General features: G+C 32.3%; 2 protein-coding genes and 1 long non-coding RNA gene across 4 annotated transcripts; 1 reads left to right on the forward strand and 2 right to left on the reverse strand.

The window, feature by feature from the left end:
- Positions 1-3,045: 3,045 nt before the first annotated feature.
- LOC114182016 (probable inactive receptor kinase RLK902) lies at positions 3,046-6,429 on the reverse strand. Its single transcript, XM_028068756.1, has 2 exons — positions 4,852-6,429; positions 3,046-4,249 (listed from the first exon to the last, which is right to left on the reverse strand). The coding sequence occupies exons 1-2, from the start codon at positions 6,218-6,220 to the stop codon at positions 3,600-3,602; spliced, it is 2,019 nt and encodes a 672-aa protein (XP_027924557.1). The 5' UTR covers positions 6,221-6,429; the 3' UTR covers positions 3,046-3,599.
- Positions 6,430-12,961: 6,532 nt separating this feature from the next.
- LOC114182021 lies at positions 12,962-14,624 on the forward strand. The gene is made up of 3 exons (XR_003603996.1): positions 12,962-13,055; positions 13,170-13,238; positions 14,419-14,624. It is a non-coding gene; the product is annotated as an uncharacterized LOC114182021 (long non-coding RNA).
- A 796-nt stretch (positions 14,625-15,420) lies between these two features.
- On the reverse strand, positions 15,421-24,198 carry LOC114182018 (chaperone protein DnaJ). Of its 2 annotated transcripts, none has more exons than XM_028068758.1 (11): positions 23,780-24,198; positions 22,906-22,974; positions 22,522-22,614; positions 22,249-22,370; positions 20,802-20,997; positions 20,522-20,697; positions 19,795-19,924; positions 16,971-17,131; positions 16,455-16,537; positions 16,231-16,345; positions 15,421-16,058 (listed from the first exon to the last, which is right to left on the reverse strand). In XM_028068758.1, the coding sequence occupies exons 1-11, from the start codon at positions 24,065-24,067 to the stop codon at positions 15,860-15,862; spliced, it is 1,632 nt and encodes a 543-aa protein (XP_027924559.1). In that variant the 5' UTR covers positions 24,068-24,198; the 3' UTR covers positions 15,421-15,859. The 2 variants fall into 2 exon arrangements, with proteins under 2 accessions (XP_027924559.1, XP_027924561.1); XM_028068760.1 differs by having other exon boundaries at positions 23,703-24,047.
- Positions 24,199-24,727: the final 529 nt, after the last annotated feature.

Below are 24,727 nucleotides of genomic sequence, written 5' to 3' on the forward strand. Positions count from 1 at the left end.
CATTTACTTGTTCCCTCCCTTTAGTTCTGCTGGTTTTATTAATCTATCGGCGGAAACATTGCTTTCAACCCCACTCATTTATTTCAGGCGATAGTGATTTGATTTGCACGAGTTATTTCATGAAGAATGAAAGTAGTATTCTTGAATACATTTTCTTATTCATTTTAAAAAAAATATACATTTTTTCGATTAAAATGAAATATAATAACGTAACAAGACATTTTTTAGCTATACAGACAAATCTAATTTCTATTATAATGCATTATAATTTAAAATCAAATATAATTTGGATGTTAGGTTGTGAAATCAGATCCAGACAATTCATGTAGAAATGCTCAAATTAAGAAATGTACCTATTTAATTGTGCCGAAACTTAACTGGGCAAAATTGACTACTGTTTCCTAAATTTTATTCCGATCTCATGTTTCATGTATTGATAAAAGCTCCTTTCTTTCTTGGCAAAGTTATAAAATTAAGGTTAAGTTGAAATCATTTTTCCATAAACACTTACAGAAGAAGAATACAAGGATATAAAATAAACTGAGTTTTTGTCTAAATTAAAATTAAATTATTTATCTAAATGTTATTAATATTGTTCCATTCAACTTCTCCTATAAATTAAGTACATAAATTATAATTTTAACTTATCAAAGATTTTTTTTTTCTCTCTAATGAATACTAGGAAAAGTTCTTTCATACTACAAGATTTTTTTCACTTTTCAACTATTTCTTTTTTTCTTTTCCAGAGATAACATTTTCATTCATCATAATCTTTCAGTTATTGATCAAAGTAGACATAAATTTAATACTGTATTTACTCTCCAGAGTTGACTTTTTGAGTGATTTTTTTTGTTACAACTATACCAATGCTTTATGTCTCCCTGTGGTTACTATAAATGCACAAATTTTGAAAGAGATTGCAGATAATAGGACAACAATAGCCAAAGAGACAAGAGCATCCCATGTTGTAGTAACATGGCATTTCAATCGTTTCACTTTATCATTCAATTTTTTTTTTCCTTTTTAACAATCATAACTAGAGTGTCTGGCTCGTCCAAAACCCTTAATACATTTTCACATATTTTGATGTAAATTAGAAAAAAATTGTGGCAGAAGAAAAACTACGCATCCATGTTTAATAATGTGATGCAAAAATTAAGTTGAACACAAGAAATTCTTATGTTTAGGATTTCGGGTTTAACATAAAATGAATTGGTAAAAGATAGCACTGTTTATTTTCAACCTTACCTATATGGAGTCCCTCAAAGTATTAACAAAATTAGAATATGAAAGAGGGTGTAGTAGATCAATGAATACCAACAAACTATGATCATGAACCACTATGAAGTAGCAGTAGCCATGTAGGACCACTATCTCAAGAAGGGTCACTTTAAAAAACTGCACTGCCCCATCCACTATGTGTGTGTACTCTATTTTCTGGTCCACCATAAAGTCACAATTATAATCACATTCACAAATACATCACCTTAGTTATATGAACCTTTTCAGCTTGGCCTATATGTACTCACATGACCAAAAATTGTTTCAACTGCCACACATTGCTAATGTTTGATTTGATGTTTAAGTTCTAAATTTTACATCATGGATGAGAAAGCTCAAGCTTAATTTAACTCTTGCTAATAATACCAAAATTTGATTCTATGGGGGACAAATCTAGCTGACATTTTAATACACACTATAAAAAGGTTTACATTTTCTTGAGAATCAAAATAGGCTATTGCTGAAAATCATGTTGAATTAGTCAAAGTAGGCATTAATGCTTAAAACCTTATTCCTATGTTTTTTATATATAATTGAATTATCTGTATAAAGCATTATATCATATCATATCATATCAAACTTTTTACACATGGCCAAAGCTGTTTGACCTTACAAATCAAATGACACCTTTTGACAGTTTATACCTGCAAGCCTTCAGCATCAAGCTTGAGATAAAAGATGTTTTTGTTAATATTCTTTTTTATGGAAGAACATCAATTTTATGCGCGGGACAAGAGTCTAATAGTATGTATAACTTTTACATATTTTAATTTTCGTTCTTATTTCAAATTTTGATTATATTAGGTTTTCATACTTAAAAAATGCATAAAAATAATCTTTTTCGTTCAACAATATTAATTATTTTTTAATGCTACAAACGAGTCATACTAATCTTTTAAGATTTTGACAAAAAATAACTTTTGGATTGCATCAAACATGATTTATCATTTGTTACGTCAAAAAAATAATGGGTTAAATATGTTTTTGTTCCTCAAGTTTAAGTGAATTTTGAAATTAGTCTATCTTCAAAACTTTATACCAATTTAGTCATTTTTATTTAGAAATGCGTAAATTTAATCATTCTTACCAAATTTTGTGAAGTTTATTTGATATTTTAAAAACATTTTATGATAATATTTGAGTTAACATTGAAGCGAAAATATGTCAAACGGTGTAAACAATTCAAATACTATCATGAAATACGCTTGAAACGTCAGATAAACTTAACAAAATTTTGTTAAAAGGACTAAATTCATGTATTTTTGAAGATGAAGTACTAAATTAGTCCAAAGTTTTGAGGAGAGACTAATTCCAAATTTTACTGAAACTTGAGGGACCAAAAACATATTTAACCAAAAAATAATTAACAACGGTGGACAAAAATGACTACATCTATGTATTTTTTAAATATACGGATCTACCATATCAAAGTTTAAAATATAGACGAAAACCAAAACCAAAATTAAATTATAATTTAGAGACTAAAAACATATATAATTTAAAGACTAAAACATAATTAACATGTATCTTTTATATATATTTATTTTCTTGACTTTTAAAAGTTATGTTTATTGATTAAAATATTAAAACAATTACAGACAATTCATAGAAACAAAACTTGGTAAAAAAGGTATAAAAGACTAATTAGGAAACACTACGATTAAGGAATTGGTGCGACATGAGATTGATATTTTGAAAAGTGGTGAATGAGGTCACCCCTTAATTCACGTATGAACCGAATGAAGAGTTAATCAAAGTTGGTTCTAGGTATAAATCATCCATATTGTCTTTACAAGGTGGGGCCACTACATTTGAAGACATGCTACTACATGCCACCTATAGGACATTACAACCAACCATGAAAGCGACCATATGATCACAGTGTCACAAAAACAAAAAAAAAAGCCAATGTTAAAAGCAAAGTTAATAATTACATCAACCAGAATCCACCGCCAATAACTAATGGAATAGATATCTCACTCCCTCATGCTAGAGTAGATACTACAATTGAGATTGGAAGAAAATTAGATGAACTCAAGAAAAAGAAAAAAAATCAGAAAACTTAGATGAAGTTCCTCTGCTACTTTTGATGATATTCTTCTTCTGTCAGAATTGAAGTTTCATTTCAGTGATCAATGTCCATGTTTATTGCAATTTGCAAACCTTTATTATGTCAATTAGTAACATAAAACTTCAATTCTGATAGCAAAATAACACCAAAAGTGGCCAAAAGAACTCGTAAAGTTTTGTCTTAAGAAAATACAACATAAGCACATGACAAAGGCAAAGACAAAGAGAAGAAGATCCTTTACACAAACTCATCTAGATGATGATACATCTTGTATATCATCATCGATGAAATGAGGTTGTTGGATTTGGTCTTGAGTACCCTCTTTCATGGCACCAGACCTACGAAACTCTTCCATGCGTAGTCTCACTTGAGACATTGAAGGGCGGTTATCAGGGTATGGAACTACACAATCCACTGCAAGTTGCAACAACTGAACCATTTCCTCTTCAGAATTGTGATACCTTAGGAGTTCAATATCAAACACTTCTGAACTCCATTCCTCTCTAACCACTGATTGGACCCATCTTGGAAGGTCCACTCCTTCCTCATTCAAGAGGGCATGAGTTGGAGCCTTTCCGGTCAGAAGTTCCAACAGCAACACTCCAAAACTGTACACATCGGCCTTCTGAGAAACCCGGCGGGGATCGGTTACTTCGGGGGCACGGTAGCCGCCGGCCACCCTGTTGGGTGTGGATGAGGGGCCGACAAGGTGTGCAAGCCCAAAATCAGACACCCTGGCATCATAGGATTTGGTTAGGAGGATGTTGGAGGACTTTATGTTTCCATGAGAAACACTAGGCCCTTGTGAATGTAGGTACTCGATGCCACGAGCAGCTCCTAATGCAATGTCTGATCTCATTTCCCAATTCAATGGTGTCCTACCAGCTCCTTTGTTTCCTGTGATCATAAACATAATACATCAACTTCAATCTTTTTTGCTAGTGTTCATGCCAATCAATGACATGGCACACACCATGATACACAAATATGATATGTATATAGGATATGACATATATATATATATATATATATATATATATATATATATATATATATATATAACACAGATATGATATGTATATTGGATATGTGATACAAATTGAAGTATCGGTACATCATAGTTTGTGAAAAAGATATTAATGTAGGAGTTTAAAAGCTGATGCCAACATACAAATTTGGTTACACTTCTACTATGTAATGTCCAGATATGGCCAAAGCCACAAACTAAGATGAACTGTAAGAGGAGATGCAATATAAACAAATTATGATTCCTAAAGAGTGCTAGTACGTGCACTCTCTTTTCCTCTTCCATTGTCAATTATGCATTCTCCAAAACGGAACACAGTAACGCAAATTGCAGAAATCGTTCTACAGAAAAATACCAAAAACAGCAAAGAAAACATGAAATCACAACCACAAAAATTCAAAACACAACCGAATCATGTGCATGTTAATAACAAGAAAATGGAGTTATGAAACTAACGTGAGGCTGAACTCACCATGCAAAATTGCAGATAGGCTTCCCATTGGCATGTAATCATGAACAAGAAGTTTCTCATCCCTGCTATAATAGTAAGCCCTGAGAGGCACCAAATTCTGATGGTCCATCACTCCAACCCCATCAATCTTCTCCTTAAACTCCTTCTCCGAAACCGTCACATCCCTCAGCCTCTTCACAGCCACCACAGGCCCATCCTCTAAAACAGCCTTATAAGTGGTCCCAAAAGTTCCTTTTCCCAACACCTCTGCAGAAGCCCTCAGCAAATCCTCCAAATCAAACACCTTCACCTTATTTCCATAAAACACCAACTTCTTCTCTCCACCACTTCCACCACCCACTGCCGCGACCGCCGCCGCCGCCGACGCCGCCACCGAATCCCCACCCCCACCACCACTCTCCACATTACCACCCTCAATTCCCACCTCCCCATGCTGTTGAGGCTCCTCCTTCAACACCACCACGTTGCTAACATTATCAACACTCCTAGTCTTTTTCCCACTTCTACACAAAAGAATCAAAGCAAACACAACTAACAAAAGAGCCACCACGCACCCAACAACAATCCCTGCAATTGCACCCCCAGAAAGCTTCTTCCCCTTCTTCTTTTCCCCTCCAATCACACTCCCTCCACCTCCTCCAACCCCACTTGAATTTGAACTCCCATTTGCACCACCATCATCCCAGGGACAAATCCCAAGTGGCTTCCCACAAAGGGTATTGCCCAAAAACGAATCTTTATCAAAAGTCTGCAACTTTTTAGGAACAGAACCGTTTAACATGTTGTAAGAGACATTAAACTGAGCCAATTCACCCAGTTCTTCCAAACCGGGTAACGAACCGGTGAGCCGATTGTTCTCAAGGAGAAGGGTCCTCAACCGGGTGAGGTTCCCGAACCGGGCCGGAAATGGGCCGGAAAAGTTGTTGGAGGCCAAATTGAGCCGGACGAGGCCAGTCATGCCGGAGAGAAACGCCGGCACTTCTCCGGTGAAGTGGTTCTGTTGGAGGAATAGGTTGCGGAGGGTGGTGCAGGAAGCAAGGTCGGCGGGGAGGGCGCCGGAGAGGGAGTTGACGCGGAGGCTGAGGGTGTGGAGGTTGGGGAGCTCCGGGAACACACCGTCGGGAAGCTCGCCGGAGAGAGCGACGGCGGGGAGGTGAAGCTCCACCACGGTGGCATTGGCAGCATCGCATTGGACGCCGGGCCAGACGCAGGGCGAGCGGAAGGTGGTGTTCCAGAGCAGCGTACGGCCGCGCACGGCGGAGCGCAGGGCGAGGAGCGCCGCGCGCTCCGACGAGAGGTCGGAGAATGTTGAAGGGAAGAAGAAAAAGAGAAAGAGAATGGTGGGAAAAAGTTTGTGAGAATGTTGCATTGTTGTCAAGTGTTTTTGGTTTGAGAATTCAGACACTCCTAAGTAGTTGTGTTTTTCTGGTGTGTGTGTTTTGATTTTAGAGACATAAAAATAACGTTAACGTGTGAATAACAAGGTTTGTGCATTGGTGTTTGATTGATGATGCAGTGAGAGAAAGAAAGTTGGTAAGAAGAAGAAAGAAAATGTGCATTGATACTCACTTTTTGTATTTGATTTCACACATATCAGTCTTCAAATGTGAGTGTATGAATATATGATAATATAAAACTACTAACTATTATTTACATGTTTCTCAAAAAATTTATAGATTAAACATAGAGTTTAATTAGAATATGTTAGGAACTTAGGAAACAGATACCTTTCATGTACTATGATAATTAATTAATGCAGAAAACCTTCCATTAAAACACCCTCTTTTCTGATTGGGTGATTCTTGTGTTATTTCATAAACTTCTTTTTGTATAACTTATACCAAGAGAGTAAAAAACTTTTAAGGAAAAAGTGATATCTTTACCTTTAAATATTTTGAAAATAAATAATATAATTAGATTAAAGAAAACAGAATGAATGAAGAATTGAAAACTTGAACTGGGTCAAACTTATTAAATAGTTTATATATTGTGATTAACGTAGGTGATAATATGAATACTTTTTTATGATAAATATGTTAAAAATTATATTAGGATATATTTTTTATCCCGTTTTGAAGAATTGACATATATGAAAAATTATAGGCTTTTATAATTATTTTTTTGTAATTATAGTCATGATTATTTTTAATTAGTTAACAACAAAGTTTTATATTAATAATAATTTAACAAAACTAAAATATATATCAAATGCCTGTAGAAAGAATAAAGAATAAATAATTTATTAAACGATGATGTTGAATGTTGTGTGTTGAGTCAGGCTGTCAAAAAGAAACCCTACCTGCACAGTAAAGTGAGTGATGCCATTTTTTCTTTTAATTTTCGAACGGAATATTTCTCATTCTCCATATGAGATTTTAATGAAAAAACTAATTAAAAAAAGTAAAATATCATTAATTTTTTTTTTAAGAAATGCGATTGGTCGTATCTATAGTATACTAAAAAAACATCATAGTACAAGTTTTAATATGTGCTTAATTTACTATTTATAATATGATTTTTTTGTTTTGTTTTATATTTGAGTCATTCTTTTATGTAGTAGTAAAGAAAATCATAGATTTTTTATTTAGATAAAAAAGAATAATGTTATCAATTAATTTTTTTATGTTATCAATTAATTTTTTGAGTTTTAATATTGAAATATTTGATTTTTAATATTATCAATTTATTTGGTAATAAGTATGAGTTTTAATATTAAATTATTGTTATACATTTGATTTTGTGAAGAAGGTACAAAATAAGATGATGTCATACCAACAGACAGCAGCAATTTTTTTCAGGTATCCCATGTTGTGTGTACTCTGTTTTATTAGCTATTCTACATTATTTATTTTTTGTCATAATTAGTTTATCCAATATTCAAAATTAAAATTTAGAAGTTGGCCTTAATTTTATAAGTTGATATTAGATAGTTAAAAATTCACAACTTGGAAGTTTAAATTTTATAGATTATTAATTTACTTGACTAGATATATAATGTAGTTAGTTAGTTAAGTATGTTAATATACATTAAAGTAATATATGTATAAAGAAGAATTGGTTCAAACATTGGTTTCATATTCCAAACGCAATCTTTAAGAATGAAAAACAAAAAACAATATTAATCATGACTTGTTTCGATAAAATGTCACATGTAGCATTATTTGGTCATGCAAAATAAAATCACCCACGTGAACATAAATATCAAAGAAACTAATAATAAAAACATAAAAAAATATATTACAAAATCAAACACTAATTCTCTCTTTACAAGATTTTACAATGATAATAATATTAAGAAATATTTATAATTATCAAAAAATGCAAAACAAGTGTTAAATATTCAAATTTGAGACTGAATCTCACACCGAGTAGAGATGAAAAAGTTGAACAATAAGAAAAAAGATTTAAAATGCAGAAGTCTTAAAGATTTAGTGTGAATCTCTTATGTGGAAAAAGAGATGTTTCATTGGTGTTATCTCTCTCACTTAATCATCTATTAAAATATTCATCAATGGTATTAAAGTTAATGGATAGTCGACTTAGTGACTAGCTCAAACGAGTCTCTATATCAAAAATTTTCTCAATGAAAAATGAGAAAAACGTGTAATATAAATGATGACACAAGCAAAGAAGTACTCGAATTTAAAATGTTTTTCTCAAAGAAAAAAATCAATGTTGAGTAACATATAAGGAAAAAAAAGTCCAAAAACTTATTAATAAAAATAACGTCAATCTCTTATCTAAATTAATGTTTCAATAATATTGTTTCTTCCTCATAAATCTTCCTCACAAGATCCATCAACAAGAACATTATTAACAAATTATTATATAACCAATTCGATCTCTTTAGACAACATACAACATACTTTGATCCTCTTTACACAAACTTTTCATCAAAAGAGTAACTTTGATTTTCATGTTGGTTGTGACTTATAAGTCCCACGTAACGTTATAATTCTTTCTTCTCAAATGGTAAGTTGGTGAAAATTTTACTCTCACAGTTGATGATTGTAGACTTTATAGATCCAACCTAATAAATAATTGACAAGTCATGATAATAAAAGAAGAAGAATATAGATGTAGGACCATCAATAAGTAACTTAAGTAACTTCCATTTCACAGTTTCAGCTTTGGAAAGTAAATGGACAATGAGAATAGAAAATGGAAAACAATCTAACCTACACTAAAATCTAAAACTAAACAATCTAAACTAGAAAAAATAAAAATAAAAATTAAACTATAATAGAATGGAAAGTGTTGGTGTGATTTTTGTGCACACATTTTTCTTGAGGGTTTGATGATGGCACAGCTTCATTAGTGTCCACAACCACATAGAAACATGAACACAAGACATAGGTAGTGAATTAGGTTAGTTTTGTATATAATAAACACTTTCCAATTTGGTTACCCATGTGAAGACCAATAGACCTACTTTTCCAACTCCTATGTTTTCTTGTGCCATATAAAGAGAAGTTTGTTATGTATGTGAAGCTAATTTTGCTAGGAAAAACCTCAAATAGGGTATGGTGGTTGATCATAAGAAAGCATTGATGAATGTCTTCTTAATCACTCAAAGATTTATGGCTAGTTGTAGGATTTTGAAACAATAATTGAATTTGGTGGATGTTAAGTAGGATATGTTGATTGTAAAACAAGAAAACTAACACTTCCACTATTACTTACTCTTATTACGGAGAAGAATGTGGTTTGCTAAAAACCAAAGTGTGGTCCATTGAGGTTGCTAACATGTACACATTGCGATGAAAAATAAAAGTTAGGAAATAATTTTTATGAGAATAAAATAGTTTTAATAAAAGTTAACTTTTATAATTTAAAAAAAAAAAGAACGAATAGTATTGAAAAGTAGTATCAAATGGTAATAAAGAAGTTGTGATATCAAAATATTAGTTTCTTTATTTTGAAAGCATGAAAATGGAGTTTTGTTAGACTTTTGAAAGTTGGAACCCTAGTTTTTTTCTTACGTGCTTTTGCTACTATTTTTTATTTTATTTTTTTACTTACCAAATGTTTTTTGTTCTCTTCATGTTAGAGTACACTTGAACAAGTTTTAAACTAAACATCACTAACCACCATATAATTAAGGTAAATGATATTTATGCAAAAAAAAAAAAATCACACAATTAAATGAGAAAAAAAAAATGTATGGCATGAAATTAATGGTAATTTATTTTAATTCCTTTTCTTGTGTGATTAGCATGGACATCAAATAGTCAATCACATCTCATTAACCAATGAAATAAAAAGGAGACTTTATTTCAAAGATAATGATATTTTGACTCACTTTTAATCTACTTTCTAATCACTGTTTAATTATCTATTTTGATTTTTTTTAGTGATATGATGTGATGATCTAAAGGTAATTAAAATAGTGGATTAAAAGTGGATAAAAAAAATGAGTCAAAATATCATTACCTTTATTTTAAATCTTCGAAGAGTTTAAACAAAGTCATTCTTTATATGAATTATTGACATCTCCGCTAAGCTGTCACAACCAAAGCCTATCAATTATTTATTATTATATAAAAATTTATTACAAAATAAATAAATAAAATATAAAAAAAACTTTCATATACATAAAAAATTGTAAATAAAAAATGTACATTTAGACTTGGGAATTGAAAGCATAAGAAAAGGTGGTGAACATCATGATTACTCAACAGCCTGCCATAGGGCCATACAGAATGAAGGAAGCAAAACGCCATGAAAATATTTTCGAGAATTTTTATTTTTCATACAGAAATATCAAATAATCATATATAAAAAACATATATCATATAAAATGTTAAACATATTTGTATAGCTTGGTCCATTATTGAAGGATTCAATCTTGGAAACTTCATTAAATGTAACTCTTCCAGTTTATTTTGTTATTCATTAATCATTGTAAATATTGCAAGTCATAATATTAAAATGTATACAGTGAATCGCTTAAACAAAACAGATAATGATAATCAGGATTAAATTTTCTTCAAAGTTTAAGATATGTTTAGATTACAACTGAAATTCTTGCAAAAATATGCTTTAGAATAAAAGATACAATTTTTAAAAATATGTTTAAACGTATTTCCAAATTTGAACTTAGATATCTGAATCTAATCTAACCTTAAGTAGTTGCATAGGACTGGTTTCTCAATTATAGTTACATTTTAAAGTAACACTTTTAACAATGAAGCATTCAGTGGGGGTTTTCATTTTAATGCAGTCTGATTCAACTAAACGTCATAAATAATAGTTACTTATGCATGCAATTTTTTTTAAAAGATGGAAAAATTGCTATTGGATAAATCTACAGATTTGTAATAAAATAATGCAGGAAAGATTATTGAATATTAGTTCTTACGAAATACTAAAATTTTAAAGACTAATTTTGTTGGAGAAATGACAAAGGGTGTGGATTATGATGTTATCAGCGAATTGATAATACACATAAAAGTAAATGTAAGTTGGAAGAGTATGAACAATTAGATTCAAAGTTCTTTAATTATTTGCACAATTTGAAATAATTTTAAGTCGTACAACTTGACTTTAGCGACATAAAGGAATTGACAACTACGGTTTTTTATTTGAGAAACAGAAACCATAGGTTCTGAGGTGGTTGAATTATTAAAGCGATTTTGCATATTTTGGATTTTGAATCATTAAACCGGTTTCTAATTTCAACTACAACTTAGATGAAATGTTGAAACCCTACTGCAAAATATGATTCCATTGGATTTCCTGAAGATAGATAAAAAAAAAATGGAGCAGAATGTTTCTGAACGTGATCTTGTGGAATTGGAGTACCCATAAAAAATAAAAAAGTTAAATATATTTTTATCCGTCAAGTTTTAGTAAATTTTAGAATTAATTTTTTTTTTAAATTTTATATCAATTTTGTTCTTCATATTTAAAAATACGTGAATTTAGTCTTTGTTACCAAATTTTATTAAGTTTATTTGACATTTTAAACGCATTTGATGATAATATTTGAGTTAATATTGAAACGAAAATATGTCAAACGGTGTAAACAAGTCAAATACTATCATGAAATGTGCTTAAAACGTCAGACAAACTTAACAAAATTTGGTTAAAAAGACTAATTTATGCATTTTTATAGATGAAAGACTAAATTGGTCAAAAGTTTTGAAGATGAACTAATTCCAAATTATACTGAAACTTGAGAAAACAAATACATATTTAAAAAAAAAAACTGTGTGATGAACTTGCTAGGTCATATAAAATATAACTGAGAAGTGACTTACATTTACAAATGAGAAAGAGGAAGAAAAAGGAGAGTAGCTTAGCACAACCACCACCACTAATGCTTAAAAAAATGGTAATTGTGAAAGTTGGTAATGATTGGAAGTGACAAAGTTAAATAGCTTTTGAGTGAATAAATAAGGTAAAGGGGTTTTGGCACTCTGTCTTATCTCAGTTGAGATGGGAAAGTTTTGCATCAGGATTTGTTCAAACCATTATTTTGCCAGCTATGTACTTGGTGCTTTGATGAGTTGTTCATGTTACTTGTGTAGCTTGATTTAGAAGACAAATATTGATGGATATTTAAGAATCCTGGGTTTGCATTAGCAAATAAATTTTTTCAGGTTATGTAATTGTTGATGCTACACTGTTAAATGCAGAGAGGGTACTACAATACTAACCACTTATGTGTTGGAGAGGTTCAGATGCAGCTTTATTTAAATGAAAGTTAATACGTAGTACATGCCAAATCATTATCTGCACAATAGAGTTCTAGACACGTAAAAATGACAAAAATACTCACCTTCATTCATATATGCACAGATAAAATCTTAGAAATAATTTAATATTTGTTTATACACAGATTATATTTATTACTTGTAAAAAATTAAAATTATATTATATTAAATTTAATTCAATTAAAATTTAATTTATATTTTACATATTTTTTTAATTTTATTTAGACAGTAGAATGTAGACCTAAGGCTAACATTTGTAAGTCCCATTTTTTTTTTCAGTTTAATAAGTGATTTGGGCCTGGCCTTTTCGTGGACCCAAGGCCAGCCCATTAGGGGGATCCAATACCCTTTTTCCAGCTCCTAACCCCTTTCATTCAGTCTCATTTCCAAAAATCAGTTCTCTCTCCCTCTCTTTTCTCCACCAAAGTGCTCTGCTAGGGTTTTTAGCAAGCATTCTCTATGGGCTAAGTTACGAGTTCCTTCCAAGTAAGTAATCCCCTCAGTCTTTATTTTACTTCGTCTTTTAACTCATAAGCTTTGGTTTCACCTAAGTCTTGACCTTGGTCTCATTTTTTTGTCCCTTTATACTTCTGTTTTCAGCTTCCTAAGCTACTTGGTTACTGTTGCTCCTCTACTAAACATCCTATTCGTAGCTTTCAGCTTAAAAAGGTAAGGGAAGCTAGGTTCTTTTTCGCGTTTTTGAAATATGTGGTTTGTTTTCGTTTTATGCTTAAATGATTGGAAAACGTTAGTTTTGGTATATTTCTGAGTTAGGGGTTCAAATATTAATGAAACTGTGATTTTTGACGTCATTCCTCATATTCTGATGCGTCGCACAGTCGCTGGGCGACTATGTATTTTTCTAATATGCGCAATTTTAGTAAAATTGACTTTCCCGACTCATTAGCCGTTGGATTGAGCTCAAATTTTGACATTTGGTTCATAACATGCTATTTTATGGTTTGACCGGTTGGATCGTCGATTAGATGTCTGTAGCTTGAGAAATGTGTCACACATTACTGCAGTGATTTTGGTTTTGTGATAATTAATTTTCTTAGGAATTTTGGTGTAAGAATTATGGTTGTGTGTTGTGCTTGATTGTATGGAATTGCAGGTACTTAAATGTTGGCACTCATTTATTTGGGATGAATACTATTTTGTGATACATGTATGTCTTGGTATGCATTTATAAAGTATGAGATTAAATGAAATCTTGTTATGTTGAGTATGAAATGGAAAACATGACTTGTTTGATTGGTGGTGGATTGGCATGAGACTTGAATGATTGAGATGGCATGTGAAAATTATTGGTAAAAGAGTTTCAAGGAAAACTCTTGGTGATGGTGGTTAGTGTATACCTTGATATAGGAGATGTCTAGATAAAAGAAGGTATCATGAACTCAATAATCGTTCACGCTCACATAGAGCAGAACTATTCATGTGGTGAGAGTGGCAGGAGGTCCTAGTCTTGGGACATATTGGGCCCAAGACATTAGAGGATTAACCCTGTGTGTGGTTGGGTGATAACCCCTTGCGTCTAGACTCTGCAGAGTTTAGAAGCCAGCACAGGCGCATACTTCTTTTAGAATTCTATATCAAGAGTATAATCTGGATATTGAGTTAGAAAGTCTTTTAATTGTTTGCTTTCACATGTTTTGCATGCTTGTTGCTTTGCTTGTCTATAACCTGTTTTATAATTTGTTTGCTCAATAACATGTTAAATATTTTATAATTTGTTTGCTCAATAACATGTTAAATATTTGACTCTAGCTTACCCTTTCTCTTTGTGTCTGTTCTCTTCTTTGGCTTTTTTCTTTTGCGATGATCACCAAATCCTTGGTGTGAGTAGATGTGGAGACTCTTGGTGATCGTGATGTTGACGGGGAGACCGCGATGTAGTTAGGCTTCCTAGATCCTTTATTACTCATTGTTGAGCATTTCTTCTTGTGTAGTTTTATTTTGTAGTTTCTTACTCTTTGGGCAAATTTCCAGCCAATTTAATCTAATGTGTTTGAATTCTTTTCATGACATTATGTTTGTGTCTTTGAGCTTCCATTCCAGTATAATTTAGAATATCTGTAAAAAGTTAATTCTAATATACTTTATGTCAGTGCTCTATGTTATACTATAAACATTAGGCATTCTTTAAATTAAAATTATTCTACTAAATTGAGATGTTACAACATTTATGTGCCATATTGAAAAGAAACCTGGGTAACATTTATTGAAGTAATGAACCCATGGACAACTTTTTTACTGCATGTTTAGATTCTCATTTAAATGGTCAAAGTTGTTTTGAAATATCAGTTATTATAATTTTAATTAAATATTTAGAACAACACTGCTGCAATACTAATTAACATGGTTTTACGCAAATTTTCATATGTTTAATTTTGGAAAGCGACATTGATTTAATTCAATGTTAATTTTGAATTAAGACGACTATAAATAGGTAGTGCATCGCATGAAAAGAGTTTAACTCATTTGATTAATGAATTTAGAAATTAAAAAAAAAAACAAAGATATAATAACATTTAACTTCAAAATCAATTCTACAAAACTTAATTCACAATAAACTTTATAAATGCGCACCCAAGCACAAAGTTAGTTTTCCATCAGGATGAAAATTTCCTGAAAACATAATTGACACTTTGATAAAGCTAAAAAACAGATTCAATCATATTATCATGATAAATATGTTTAAACAATGAGAATTGGAGCACTTTCATCGCAATTTAGTGCAGCAGTTCCTGAATGCAAACTAAAAATTTTACAATTTCGTCACATTAAACCTTCAGCCAACAAATTCAGCTTTGATTAAAAAAATTGTTAGTAATGGGAACAAACTAGATTAAAAACTTGACAAGAAATTACCAAATCCAAATATAATATAGAACAATGCTAAGCAATTCCATAGTTATTAACTCTTTTCCCCACTTTCTAGCAAATTAGTGATCGTTAATGATTCACCCTGGTTACTAAAGGTGAGTTCAAATCACCAGTACTGGCTCCAACAGAATTTTTCAGGGGTATAGTAGAGCTAAAAATACATATGAGAGAATTTCAGAAGAAAATTACTAACAATGGTTTGGGGTGTTGTGTAGTGGAACTCATCCTCACTCTACTCTCAATTCTGGTCTTTTGTAGTTTGAAAATAAGCTCAAACTAAAATTTTCCCCACTTTGTACTTTCACATATTTCCACCAAACATCAAGGCCTGAACAATAAAAACCTTTCCACTCCCAACCCTAATTTCTACTTTTCTAACCAAGCATGCCTTTAATTTTTTTTCACTGTGTTCTATTTAAGGACTCAGATATTTTCTGAAGCATCGAGTACTTAGACTTTGCTCTCAAGGCAAAAATCCAAGTTACAACAAAAAGAACAATAAAGAAATTAAGGACAGACGGATTTTGGTCACCATATCTCCGTATTAATGCTGATGTATCCATGCTAATTGAAGCAAACCTTTCATCGGACTGTCTTCCACTGTACATAAAAAGATTGGTAAGAGTCTTGTCTATGTTATTCATGAAGGATGGTAGTGTAGTTTTCTTACTTTGTTTAAGATAAATTACGAAAGTCCAATTCTAAACATTCATGTGAAATTATTCATGATTGTTCTATCGGCATTTGCACATATACGACAACTGGGATATACCTTAAGAAGTTCTTGATCGATCCCCATAGAGAGTCAACATTTTTTATTTTGCTTGAACCATCACCCCTTGGATCCCTCCTCTCAGTGAATTCGTTGAACTTTCCTTTAGGTATTCCTGGAAAGCACAGTTAAAAAAGAATGATGAACAATTTTTCTTGTCAGCATAATTTTAATCTGTTGCACATTTCTAATTTCAGAAGTATCGGATTATAAAGAACTAATACCGTTGTCACCCGAAGACAGTGAATCCCTTTTGTTAGAAGCTCTTAGTGAAGCTAACTGCTCAACAAGCGCACGTTCGGTGCCACTAGTACAAGCACAATTTAAAGATAAAAGGAAATCATAACTACAAGAAGCAAAATATAAATATACATATACAAGTATTATGTGTTTTGTAGGCAATAGACTGTGAAGTAATATGTTCTCAATATTCTCATGAGTGAATGATCATTGCAAACAGCAGATCAGTCTATTGTAAGTGCTGGAAACTGGGATTATAAGACAAGGAGTAATTTGTTCTCCAATAGAAACGTTATATGAAATCCACAGAAGTGTGATAAAGGTTTTGGCCTCTAATCGATAAGAAAATAAAATAGTTACTAAAAATTGCTGCTCTTGGCAACCTCAATCGAAGAACAAAAGCTCAGAAATTTCCAGTACATGCAAAACTCTAAACAAGATAATCTGTGATGAACTCTCTCTTAGGGGATATAAGAAACAATGCTAAGAAAAATACAGACCTGATATCCTTTGGAATAAGAACATTCACAATGAAGTAATGATTGCCTCGAACAAATGGTTTATTCATGTCTGGAACTCCCAAACGTGACAACTTCACCGAGTCACCAGTTTGAATCCCTGAAGGAATTTGAAGATCCCGTAAACCTTCAACAGTTTCAACCTGAAGTCACCTCAGTTTGAAGTTAAAAAGCCTTCAAAGACACATAACCTAAAGATATCCCTCAATGTAATGAATAATTTCACTGAACTATTCTTGAAAATGCATACAGACTAGTTCCTACCTGAAGTACTAAGTTTAACGCAAAAACAACCTTCAAATACAAGACAGGATATTCCTTAATTTATCAATTATTTAAACTCTTTACTAAGCTTGAAAGGAACTACAGAATGATTAAACTTGTATATTAGCACATCTTAAAAATGGTAAAGTAATAGTATCGGCTCCTAATTGATCATAATATATTAAGTAACAAATGTAAATTAAGGGTGAAAATGGACTAGGCTTGGCTTATCTTAAAGTTCTATTATTTACAAGCCTATTCATAGTATGGTCTGAGTAAGCCTACCTATAAATGGGTTAATGAGACTAAACTTACATGTAAGGTAAACGACTAAAACTTTTAAATTAACTAAGTCCATAATTTCAAAACAATACAGATAAAAAATTAATATCAAATATGTTGACTCATTAGGCTTTAAAAACTTTTTAAATGATCAAAAGTAAGTAGGTTTTTGAAAAACTCCAGGCTTAACACGGTGTGCTTGGAGTGTACAGGGCCATAGGCCATTAACAACTTGACCTGTTTCCATTCTCAATGGAACTCACCATAAATACTTTACTAAAGCATGACCATCTGTGTCCATAACCACATGAATGATACAGAATTACCGATTGTTCTCCACAAATAACATTGACTTGAGTCAAAATAACAAGATATACACTTAATTAAGGACCTCATTAAACAATATTACAATACTGTACTTGAATCTGCATAACTTTTGTTGATAGATTATCATGGCTGCGAACAATTCTAATAATTTGTCTATGGTGCGCATGAGAAGGACAAACAAGAATATAAAGTTTATACCATTAAAACAAGTCCTACTTTATTTCCCATGGATAGGTCTACTCTACCTTTAGCCGATGTTTTATTCCTACTTTGTCTTATATCAGACACATTAAAAAAAATGTGAAATCCACATCCAATATCTAATACCCAAGATGCAAAAGTGGATGTTTCACTTCCCTATTTCTCATACTCTTTCAAGGCTTACTCAAAGTTTCTTTTTCAATGTCCTATTTGCCGAAGAGAAGACAAGTTATTTCTTTAGCCACTCATGCCATTGGCTTCATTATATTCCTTCTCGGATTCTCTCTTCCTTGAGTGTACCATCCTCCATGACCTGTTTTGTCACTAATCCTATCAACACTCACATCTAAGGACAATCTTAAGATTTACGTATCACTCTAGGAAATTTGTTCAAGACAAATTGTTGTTCTCAAGGAGTGATTACAATGACAAATTATTAGAATTGCTTGGCCAAGGTAACCTATCAACAAAAAGCATGCATAAGTTGTACTATAATCATACTTAATTAGGTCTTTTATTAAATGTATCTCCCATAATTTTATTCAGATCAATGACCCTCAACATTGATTTGGAGAAATCCCATTGATTGATTTCTTTAGTGGGTCAAGATCCATATTTCGTCAAATATTAGTCCAACTTTAGTTATCACTTATGAGTAGGCTATTTAGGTCTAAAACAATTTTCATTTGTATCATATACAACTATTGAATAGTTATGTGCATAATTAGTATTCTAATTCATATTATGAGCTAAGGTCAGTCAAAACTAATAGCTCTGAGTTTTTAATCTTGTTGAATTTAACCAAGTTAAGTCAATGTTGGGGAGAACCAGTCTTCATGGCTGGGCATTGCTCAGAGAGGAGCTTCAGATCATGTGATCACCAGAGAAAAACGGAGGCAGTCAGAGACATTACGTAGTGGCAGAAAGAAAGCACTTAGTCGCCAGACAAGATAGGCAAAGTGGGATCAACTCACTTAGATACCAACTTAAAGAGAATATATCAGAAAAAGAGTTTGAGAGACCTTAACTTAGATCTGTCTACTTATTTAGATTCATATAGATAAACACATTCCAGTATGACAAACCTATAATTAATACTAGCCTTGACATGAGTCATATAGGAAGGCATATAATCCTATATATTTACTTTGAGATACTTTTACTAGAGATATGACTTACATAAAACCTGGGCAATTCTTGTCTTATAAATTGATTTGGTAGAGAAAGTTAGGGTCTGAGCACAACACGAAGATGATATTGAAATCTACATTAGATCTATCGTTGAGCTCCCAACATTGCTGCGCTCCAAGCCCATAATACTACGTGTGAAGGGATTGTCTTGGAAAAGTCCCACAATAGTGAACCTGTGGTCACTCCTAGCCTGCCTTAATTGCAACCTTGATGGGTTTGCTTAGTCTCACAACAATCCTCAGTTTACAAGCAAACTTAGTGGAGTTAAATTACACCCGATGTCCAAATTCTGGGTTAATCAATGTCAAACCAACTAACCAAAGACGACTAAGGATGTGATAGGCCTATAAAAACTCTAATAAAATAACTTATTACAATCCTTAAAGCAGGGGAAAGATCCCTTAAAATGAAGAATAAATCTCTAAATAACACTATTAACATAAAATCCCTAAATAACATAATTATCGAAACCAATGCGATTCTCAATTTTGCCCCAACAATTTACTTTTTTTACGAGCACAGAGTGGCTAATTGATATTACCTTTTTAACTGACCCCAATATTGCATCTGTGAAGTCAATGTTAATCTTTGAGTACAAATGAAGACCCTCTCTCCAAATTCCTTGCTTTTCATCTACATGCAAGACAACAAAAAGATCCCCAGTAATTTGCCTGAAATAAAATGTGCCAAATTAATAGAAGTTAGATAGGTTGAACTCTCAGTGAATCTCACCCATCCAGGTTGCAAATAAATACTTTTTTGAAAACGAGATTCAATTTTATTTAAGTAACTTCTCGTGTCTCAAATTAAGTGATATCATTTTTTATTGAGACACAGGATAATCTGGAATGGTTTTGAGGTAATCCATCATTTAATAGATCATGGTATCAGCACATCAGGTTAATCTAGTAGTAAATTGATAATTAAGAATAAAGGAATGAAATGGGACAGTTCATCAAATTGGTTGTAGGAGATCTTTGGGTCATTCACTTGTGACTTTATGTAAATGAGTTGGCGAGTTTGCTTAAAACTGTGAATATGGACAGAGTAATTACACATTTCATGTTGGCAAGTTGACCATCCAGATGTAGAAACAATTTCACATTTACTTAATGAATGATAATAAAGTAGATGCTTCACAGTCTTTATTGCAAATCTATTTTCCTTTTATCGAACTGACTAACCAAAGTCGAATTCACCCAACAGCTCACTGTATAATGAAGTTGAAACAATGTTGGAAGTAAAAAATTCATAGGAATCCTTCTAACCTCTTTTTATCAAAATTCCCTTGTCCTTGAATTTGCATTGTGTCTCCATCATTGACTCCAGCAGGAATGTCCACTTCGATTGTTTGTTTGGATTGCACCTGACCACTGCCATCACACCTTCGACAGTGATCTGTGATTATTTTACCAAGGCCACTACACTTAGAGCAGGTAGAAACCTGAATATCACATGTTACAAATATCACCATGTTATGTCTCAGGTAATATAAAAATCATTGGCAACACGGTCACTCACTAATTAAATCTATTTAATTTAAATTACCTGAGACATCATTCCAAAGGGTGTTCTCTGACTTTTCATTTCTCCCCCTCTGCCACCACAATTTGTGCATTGCTTAATGCAATTCTTTGATTTAGCTCCTGTACCATCACAAGTGTCACATGTCTGAAAACAGGAAACTTCAATCTCCCTCTGTGCTCCAAATATTGATTCTTCAAAGCTCAAATTAAGGTCATATCTGCACGACAGAACGAAATAAAGTTAATGCCAAATTTTACACACATTTGTTGGAATCAAATGAAGGTAATATTTGATGGCATTTTACAGGCAGGAACATGTGCAATATCTTCCAGGGGCAGTATCTTCTAGGGCAGACAAACTTTGACTATCTTCTTTCTTTTAAGTGATTTCTACTTAAATCATAGGATTCTAATAATTTGCTGAGTATTCATGTATCAATCAAATTATGAAAGCTCTAAATTCATAATACATTATACTAAACATCCAGAGACTTTCACTGATAATTTGTTAATTACAATAATACTCCCTTCACAAGTTATTTTATTTCTGTTAACTTTTCTCCACTTCAACAGTTGGACATTTGGATAATTTCTATCCTTTGGCCGTAACTCTCTTTTTTCATACATTATTTGTAATCTGAGTCTTACCCATGTCTGAAATTTGTGATTTCTTTGTAGTTACAGGCCTTAATAAAAGCTAACAAAACTCCAATCCTATGATACACAATAAGATCAATACTAAAATCCAGTTGGAGAAATAGTAAAACAGTTTGATAGTGTATGTTTTGGAGTTTTGGAAAATAGGGCAAAGACTGTTCAGTGCTTACTCTTACTGGGTAACCATGTTTTTTCTCTTGCAGCTAGCAAGCCTTTTTCAATAATCAAATTTAGAATTCTTTCAGTAAAAAGTAAACTCTGTAGATTTATAGTGCTTTCTTGGAAGTTCACTGTACAGCAGATAACTTCATCTGCCTGCTATTTGGTGCTTGACTCAAGGTATTTAATTATTATCATTCCAAGAGATCTGAGAAATTCATTGTTTTAGTTCTTCTTTATCCTTTTTTTATTTGATTTTTTTTCTGGACAACAACTCAATGCAAGCCTTGGTGCAACCGTAATTTTGTGCCTTCGTGACTAGTTAGTCGCAAGTTCAAATCCAAAAACATCTTTTCATATGAAAAGGTATGGCTGCATACAATGTCCCTTTCCCATTTCTTCATGTAGTGAGGAGCTCTATGACACTGGGATACATTAGATTATTCTGGAAAACACCTCATCCTTCTCCAGACCGTTCTCTTATCTTTTGCTAGATAAAATTCTTCTAATTATACAGAAGGGAAGAAAAAATCCCTTTGGGTAGGAGAATGCTCAATAAGAACAAACAAAATTTTCAAAACTCTCACTAATAATGAGTCCAGTAAATATAGTTAATTCATAGAAATTAATCAACTTATTGAGAGGATAGTTACCGAATATCATGACTACGGTTTCTCTTGTTACCAAAATTGAAGTTGATGCCCCCGTCATCACCATCTCTAAATATTCCATCAGAACGACCAAAGAATGTATCGAATAAATCAAAAGGATCCACCTGATCAATTTACAGGCATCAACAGTAAGTAATGAGATGGAAAAGGAAAAAGGGGACATGCGTTACTTCTGTATAAATATATCATCATATCAAAAGAGTCACAAGTTCATATTGAGATTGCAAAAAGTGAAAGACATGAATATGCACACACCCCTGGAGCACCACTTGACCCTCCATTTTCTTCTTGAAGACCTAACTCGCCAAAACGATCATATAAAGATCTTTTCTCGTCATCTGATAGGACCTATATGCAAAATTTGTCACCACAAAAATAAAAAGGGACAGATGAAAGTATACATATGCGGTTATTGTCCCTGAAGTAGTATCTATAAATTTCAGTAATCCAGTCCTGTATCCCAGACAGATAAAGATTACAATGCCAATGTTCAGATCATAAAAGAGTAGAATAGGACAGATATTAAAAAATTAACAGTGCAAAAGAATGTAAAATAAGCTTCTTAATGAATTAAAAATATGACCTACCTGAGCTAGTATTACAATGATAGAAAAAGCGTCACTCTAGGGAAAGAATTACCTCATATGCAGCACTTATTTCTTTGAACTTCTCCTCAGCCCCAGGGCTTTTGTTCATATCTGGATGGTACTGATCCCAAAAATTAAAAACGAAATAGTCAAAAAATAATTCTTGTAAAAGATTAAACTGTTTGGTAAAGTAACATCGATCCTTTTATATCCAACATGTTCCCAAATACAAGAGATCTTTGAGGTTAAAGTGGGGACAATACAAGGCTCATGAAGAAACAAAAATTGAATTCTCGACAACAAGGACATAGAAGCTCCAATAACATGTCATAAATCAATACTCCAAAAGGCAAGTTGTTGCGTGAAGACAATAAATGGTTTGTTAAAAAATACTAGCAACATTAGCTGCAATCCCAAAAAGTGTAAGGTGTTGGATGAAGACACATGTGTGATTTGTTAAATGCTTGCATCATACAACAAATTGTGTTAATGACTGAAATGAATAATTACAAAATTTTGTAAGTGTCACTTCTTATCCAATGAACTTTACTAATAATTTTGCAATTTCAAAAAAAAAAATTATCCAATAAAACGTTATTAATAGAAGGTGTATAAAAGAGTGTGTTAGAGAGTATATTACTAGCATTCCTCATGCATGGCTTTATAATAACAAATACAGCCTTAAGTTGTATATTACTGTAACTATGAATGCACCAAATCACGTATCTCACATTTTCATACAAGTACTCAGAAATCTCAAATTACAACTATTAATATCAATAGAACATCTAAATATGCTGAATTATGACATGAATGTTCCATAAACATAACAACTCATATTCCAATTACCCTCGTTTGCTCCATTTTCCCAAAAACCAAACACGACCCATTAAAATTGGCACGCAAACACGCGAAAAAGTGGGAACCTTGCGCGCCAGCTTGCGATAGGAGGCCTTGATTTCTTGCAGCGAAGCACTGGGGCTAACGTTCAAGGTGGAATAGTAATCGGCCCCTGCTTTGGCTCTGATCACCGCAGCACGCGAGCGATTCCTGGTTGCCGAAAACCCAATAATTGGGTTCTGAATTTTACGCAGAAGGTGGGAACCGAATGTGGCAGCAGAAAGAGTGGAAGATGATGATGGAGGTGCATTGGTAAGTGTGGTGAGTGTGGAAATGGCACAAGGAAGCGGTGGAGTAGTGCGAATCAATGGCATGGGTACGGAAGAAAATTGATTCGGAATGGAAGAAAGGGTTAACGACAATGATTCATGAGAGAGGGTTTTAGAGGGGTTAGGGAGATAGTGATGAAGTTCATCGATACTACTCCATATTCGATGATAAGAAAAAAAAATGAAATTGATTTCAAATATAAATAAATTTTAATCAAACAGACCGAGTAACAAAAGAAGTATGGTTGTTTAGTTGGATTTAGGAATATAAATTAATCAACTTGAAAGTTAATTAAATAACGAGTAAATGGTTGAATTTAATATAATAAGTATTAAGATATTTTATTTTTAATATAATAACAAAAATAGTTGTAGAATAAAAAATTTAATTTTATTTTCACTTTATTAATGGTTGAAGTAATTGAGTATCATTTATTTTTAATAATTAATCTTAAAAAGAATAACTTGAAAAAACTTTAAATTTATAAAACAAAATGCGAGTATTCTTTGAAAAATTATAATGGATTTATCAAAAGAGGCCTATTTTCTCCAAATTTAATATGGAAGTTAAGGTTAAATCCTTCGCTGGTGGGTAGGTCCTAGGTCATTATTATTTACTCAACGTTATTCTATTGTTATATTGCAAAAGGTTAATTTTTCTTTTGACCACTTGTTATTAATGAATTCGTTTAAGTTGAGTTATTA

This window comes from Vigna unguiculata, chromosome 4 (genome assembly GCF_004118075.2).
Source record: "Vigna unguiculata cultivar IT97K-499-35 chromosome 4, ASM411807v1, whole genome shotgun sequence".
Classification (NCBI taxonomy): Eukaryota; Viridiplantae; Streptophyta; class Magnoliopsida; order Fabales; family Fabaceae; genus Vigna; species Vigna unguiculata.